The following is a 6,000-nucleotide window of genomic DNA, read 5'->3' as shown; positions in this document are numbered from 1 at the left end:
TAACAGTCTATCAACAGACTGTAGGCTGTCAATTATGGCTTGTACGACATGGAGCTGTATCCATGTTCAGGGTATCAATCAACTGAACATGTTACAATAATTTCATTTCACAACAGAATTAAATGCAGTCGCGTGCCGCGCATATTTACATGACTATTAAATTAAAAAAACATGAATGGACACAGCGCATATCGCACAGAGCGCAGAGCAACGGTGAAAGGACATGTACAGGACAAATATATGAGCTGCCAACGTTTAGTCAATTTTGAATAGCTGGCCATAAAAATGTTCTATTGACATGACAGCATTTAAAAAATGTTAAAATTTTAATTGCTATATCTCTATGATTGAGGGTGGAGAGCAGAGAAGGCAATAGGTCGAATTAAATATAAGAAAATGTTAGAATTTAATTGCATTTTATTTGTGAATTACTCGCTGTTGATTGAGTAATCAATTTATTAATTTAATTTCAATTCTTATCATTACAGCGCGTCGTTTATTGACATCGATATGATGGCAACGTCACAAGATTATTTTGGCCATCCTTACGCACTTTTCCGCGGACCTCCAACCACATTGCGTCCGCGTACCTCGCCCTTGGGCGTGGGTGCCCATGCTCATGTGGGGTATGCGGCACTCGATCTGCAGACACCGCATAAGCGGCACATTGAGACGGATGTGCGCGCACCGCCCCCGCCGCTGCCACCGCCGCCGTTATCGCTACCGCTGCCGCCAACATCGCCGAGGTAAGCCAGAGTCGAATGTGCAAAAGGCGGAGTAGCGCTAGACAAGCACAGAATTGAATCCAATACGAATACGAATACGAATTGAAATGCATATCATCAGCAACACATCAACACTACTCCTTCTTCTATGCTAAGTCTTCAATCAACAAACTGAGCGCGCGCGCCAAACAAAAATACAAAAGTTTGAGTTCCCTTATTTTTTATTGTATATCAATCGAATTCGTTAGAGCGATTCGATGCGAGTTAAAGTAAAGTAAATGCCCTTAGATAGTTACGGCCAAACAAAGTTATCTACTAGAGTCATGCTTTTGTTCAACTTAAACTTACAAACTGGACCCTGATCCCATCATCAATGAGAGAGTGAGAAAAATAAAAGAGAGAGAGATAACTTATCAAATAAAAGTCAAATATAAAAGTGTTTGCTACGCTATTCAAAATAAGTCCTAATGTTAGATCTAAGTGTATGCATAGCTCACTAAGCTGGCAATGTGTATACGATAATCTGTAAGACATAACACCATTTCCAGTAGAATTTTTAGAGAGTTCTTAATAATTATTATAGCATTACAAATGTAACTAGATATTAAGCTATTGCAGAGCAGTTCAACAAAAACATATACGCACTTGTACCGTTGAAGCAGAGATTTTCTATTTATAAGTAAAGTATAATAAACAAATAATTAATTCGTTATATATACAATATCTAATCAAATATTTAAATTACTGAAGAATTATAATTAGAGTTACATAATTGAAAAACAATTTTGCCATTGAATCATAAATAGAGTTAAATAAATGAAATTCAATGTAATCTAGACTGCTAAACTTTGCCCCGAATCAGAGTATTCTAAAGTAGTAAAAAAGATATGCCAAAAGTATACCAAATATTAAACAATAAAGCTAACATTCTAATATTAGATAATAAACTATATACCGACACTACCACACATCTAGGCTTAGATAAATACATAACACATATATATTAACATATTACATATATACGTACTAGAGAACAGCTAAATTTGAGGGTCCACAGTGGTTCCCATACTGCGCAGTATTACTAACAGTATCATACTACATAGAGCATATGCATTTACTAAGAACAGTAGAAGAAGTAGTTAACTATTTATGATAATCCAAATATATATTCTAAATTCTATACCTAATGCCTAATCAAGTTAAATTAATAACATTAACTAAAAAATACAATACTAATGTTAACTCAAAGTATACGTACACGAATAGCCTCTTGAAATTGAAGAATTTTCATAAGCAGCCTAAGTAGTTCTTTGAAAGCAATATACTAAACAATAATTAATACACAGCCCACTAAATATACAATACAAATATCAACTAAATTAAATAGTATTATAAATATATATTAGCAAAGTAGTTGTAGCAAATATTAACAGTATACTAGACAACTTTTAAATTTTGGTAGTGCAAATTAATTTGTAGTATTTTTAAGCGACATTCGTTTATGCCTAATCGACTAGTAGACATCCTATATCCTGGGCATAAACATGCACCTAATGAGCACATTGTAAAATGGAAAATTTTAAGCCAAGAGTACAAAATGTATAATATAAATACCCCAAATTGGCATGCCAAGAGAAACTGTAACAAGTATGTAGACCTAAGTTTAAGGACTAAGCCACATTGTAAAGCAAACACTTTTCTAGTGACATAAATGTAGAGTTACTAAGCTAAGGAGCCCGCATCAAGCACACTGTGAGAATATCCAAGGAATGGAGCAACCGTCTTCAATCAACATAACCAGCATAGAGCGTGAAGCCGGTGGCAAATCATCAATCAACATTTAAACCAACTTTATAGTTAAAGAAAAAAACCAAAAATAATTTATAGGTCGTAGTCAAAAAATTTGAAAAGTTTTTTCCACTTCTCTCTCATAAAATGTAATCAAACCTTAACCTAACAACAATCAACATGCACCCAAAACCTGTCAACGAGCGCGGTAAGTCAAGAGCCATTTACATTTAACTGTAACCAACCAACATCCCCCTTCACCACGTGTCTAGCCATCGTAGTGACAAATGTAGTAGCAACCAAACTATATAGAACTGCATTCGGGCGGCATTCGAGCCCACTTGAGAAAGCGCTGTGGAAGGAACGCGCTGTGCATGTGAAGTCCCTTTGCAAAAAGGGTGATATTACTTCTGTACTACAACTTGCTCGAACCATAAGCAATCTGTGTAGCGGATTAGTTAGATTTTAGGAATTAAAATCAACATACTTAAACTCGTAGAGATGCATTTTGCGCATGCCAAAATTAAAACCAACAATTGTGAGCCTCTTAAGCCCTATGGTGAAGTAACATGCAATACTTTGCCAGCCGTGTTATACATACTACATAATTATTTCACTTAAATTTCTTTACCCACATGCAACACAATAATAGTATTAACTTGTACTTTAGTTATGTTACAAAGCCCTTTTTGTAGACATGCAACCAATATCCTTAAAGAACGCCCCGAAATTTACCAACAAAAAATATTGAGCCAGTTTTCGCTAAGGTCATGCAAAGTGTAATATAATTTTGCGATAAAACTGAGCTTTGTGTGACTTACGCAATCGTGCGAGCTTTAATCGCCGTCATCTATAATAAAATCTAACGGAAATGTCTTTACAAGAGCTCTAATACCCGTTAACGAAGTGCGGCAAAGCACGCCAACATTTTTATATTTAAAGGAATATATATTTATTTTATACTCTCTTCCACACACAGCTTCAACTTGAATTTTATAATGAATTGGGAAATTTAATTCAAATTATAGTGAAGATATTTTTGCATTAAGAATTATTTTGATTAACAACTTAAACAATTATAAATCGATTTTGTATTTAAATATACCAAAATTCAACCTAAGGAAGTGCATATAAATATGGTCGTCATTCAGAATCTTAAAGAGTTTGGGCTAACGATATATTTATAAAAGGCGCATGCAATACCGTGTGCCATAAGCCTTTCGTGCTGCATGAAAGGCAGTCAGCCATTGGTCATGCATTTCCGACTGAGTGTGATCATGAAAATTCCAACTCTTTTGTAGTTAGGTAACACATGTAAGTGTCAAATAGCAATGTTGGGGCGGCATTTGTTGTTCTTTATTTTAGCTTCATTTTGACATGCCAATTGGTAAATCCTATGATAATACCTATTGTGCTTATACATAAGTTGGCCATCAAGGCTGACTCTAGGTATCAATGTTTGGTGTCAATATTGAAAGGTTTTAATACCCGCAAAGACTTACCGGATGTTTATCAATTTGCAATTTGTCAAAGTGCTTGTGAGTTTGATTACGAATATGCTTGTGATTGTGATTGTGATTGTGATTGTGGTAGCTCAGCCAATTGCCCAGCAGCACATTCGCATTATTTGTGTTGGCCTAAGCTTGGCTAAGAAGACCATTTGTAAAATGCTTAGCTCCGTTAGGCCATATTTTCAGCCCAATAGTGCAATGCAATTCAAGCCATTTCGTACAGACGAATAATAATAATAATGGCTTGATGCCTTCAAGTCATGTAACACCATTAGGCAGCTGCAATTTCAGAGGCCGTCTGAGACTGTAGCTGAAGTTGAGGCCGAAGCTGAAGCTGATGCTCAGAGCGAGACTGAGTGAGTGAGGCTGAGGCAGCGACTGTTAATGGAATTTAATTCTGTGCAGCTTGCGAACTCTGAGCACGAGTGAATGCCACTTGGCTTAGTCTAATGAATGCAGCAGACTGTGGAACTGGAGCAGGATAAACACAAAAGGCTGGGGCCACGGCTGAGACCGATGCTAATGCCGATGGTGAAGCCAATGCCGATGCTGCTGTTGCTGATGCTTATGCCGATGCCGAGACTCAGACTGTGGCGTTGAGGCGTTCTTGTTGGGGTTGCCAGGAAGCACGCACTGACACCAATACACACACACATATACGCACGCACATTCGCTTACATATAGAGCGTTTGTGGGAATAGGCAAAGTGATGTCGCTATTTGTTTGCACGCCTTCCGTCCGTTTTCCTTCCGCCTCCTTGGGGCCCATTGTCGGCAGCCAACAGTCTAAGTGGCCTCACTCAGCAAGTTGTGCGTATTTGAAAGGAATTGCCCATGGTTACGGCTAGCTGAAACCTGTAATTAAAAACTGTACACAACACAACACAACACAAAACAAACAGCACAACAACACAAGACACATAGCCAAGTTCATAGGAAATTATGTATGTCATGCAGTTGCCGGATGTGGACAGTAAAAGCTATTGGCATCTGTTGCAAGTGTCAAAAGTAATTGCGGAAGCAACCACAAATAGGAAGCATTTGCACCTGCGGCCAAGACAAGTCAATAAATCACTTCCAAGTATGGAATAGCATTGGCAAATAAAACAACCAAGAATAAGCAAAAAAACAAAATAATAATAAATACTAGTAGAGACAAGCATCTGCATTTTTCATTACTGCAGCAATTCCATTGAACACACAAAAACTGTTCGCACACAATTTTTGCTTAAAAACCCAGAGCTTGTGCTAAGCATAAGCTGTTTAGCTTAACTTTTTATATTGCCATAATGCGCCATTTTGTAGAGCTGACATAGCTGGTGCTTAAGGCATTTCCGGTTCAGAATATTTACTTGCTGCTTGGCGCCAGCAAGAAGAGATTTCTTATAGCTACAATAATTTCAACATCATTGAAGCTCTGCTTTTCTGACTTCTTAATGAAGCATTTGCTATTAAGAGGCTACGTAGTTCGGCGCAACAATCCAAAAAAAATAAATTAGTAGCCATTTTTGTCAGCAAAGGAAGTTCATGTTTTTATTAGCCAACTGAACTAAGTTGACCATTCTGTTACACAACAAATCTCGGCAAAGTCTCTCATAAAATATGCACATAATTATTTTGAATATGAGAATAATGATTTAATAGACTGTTTCCTTTTGCAAACCAAATAAATATCTGTGCAAATTCCAATTTAAAATATATGCACACGTATATTTCGAAGTAATCATGCAAATATATCTGACTCTTGACAACATGCATTCTCATAAATTTAAATTACATTTGCACAAACATTTATATACATTAGCACAAAATCGAATTAAATTTGTGAAAAAAACAAACAGGGGAGAATAATAAAAGGTTGCCTTTTAAACAAAGGTGAAATCAATATGCCAAATGGAAGTGTGGAAAGTGCTTGGACAAATAAAAAGTTGGCAATTCATTGAAATGCTTGACTAATTGGCAAAATTTATTTAAGTT

General features: G+C 36.5%; 1 protein-coding gene across 1 annotated transcript in view; it reads left to right on the top strand.

The window, feature by feature from the left end:
* The first annotated feature begins 494 nt into the window (after nt 1-494).
* LOC133838233 (sex determination protein fruitless-like) overlaps nt 495-6,000 on the top strand; it is a 99,723-nt gene continuing 94,217 nt past the window's right edge. The window contains 1 exon segment of the mRNA XM_062269271.1: nt 495-746. Coding sequence (XP_062125255.1) covers nt 511-746 — 236 coding nt within the window. The 5' untranslated portion in view covers nt 495-510.

Source organism: Drosophila sulfurigaster, chromosome 2R (genome assembly GCF_023558435.1).
Source record: "Drosophila sulfurigaster albostrigata strain 15112-1811.04 chromosome 2R, ASM2355843v2, whole genome shotgun sequence".
NCBI classification, from domain to species: domain Eukaryota; kingdom Metazoa; phylum Arthropoda; class Insecta; order Diptera; family Drosophilidae; genus Drosophila; species Drosophila sulfurigaster.
Note: the sequence above shows the minus strand (reverse complement) of the source record. Positions and strands in the feature narration are given on the sequence as shown.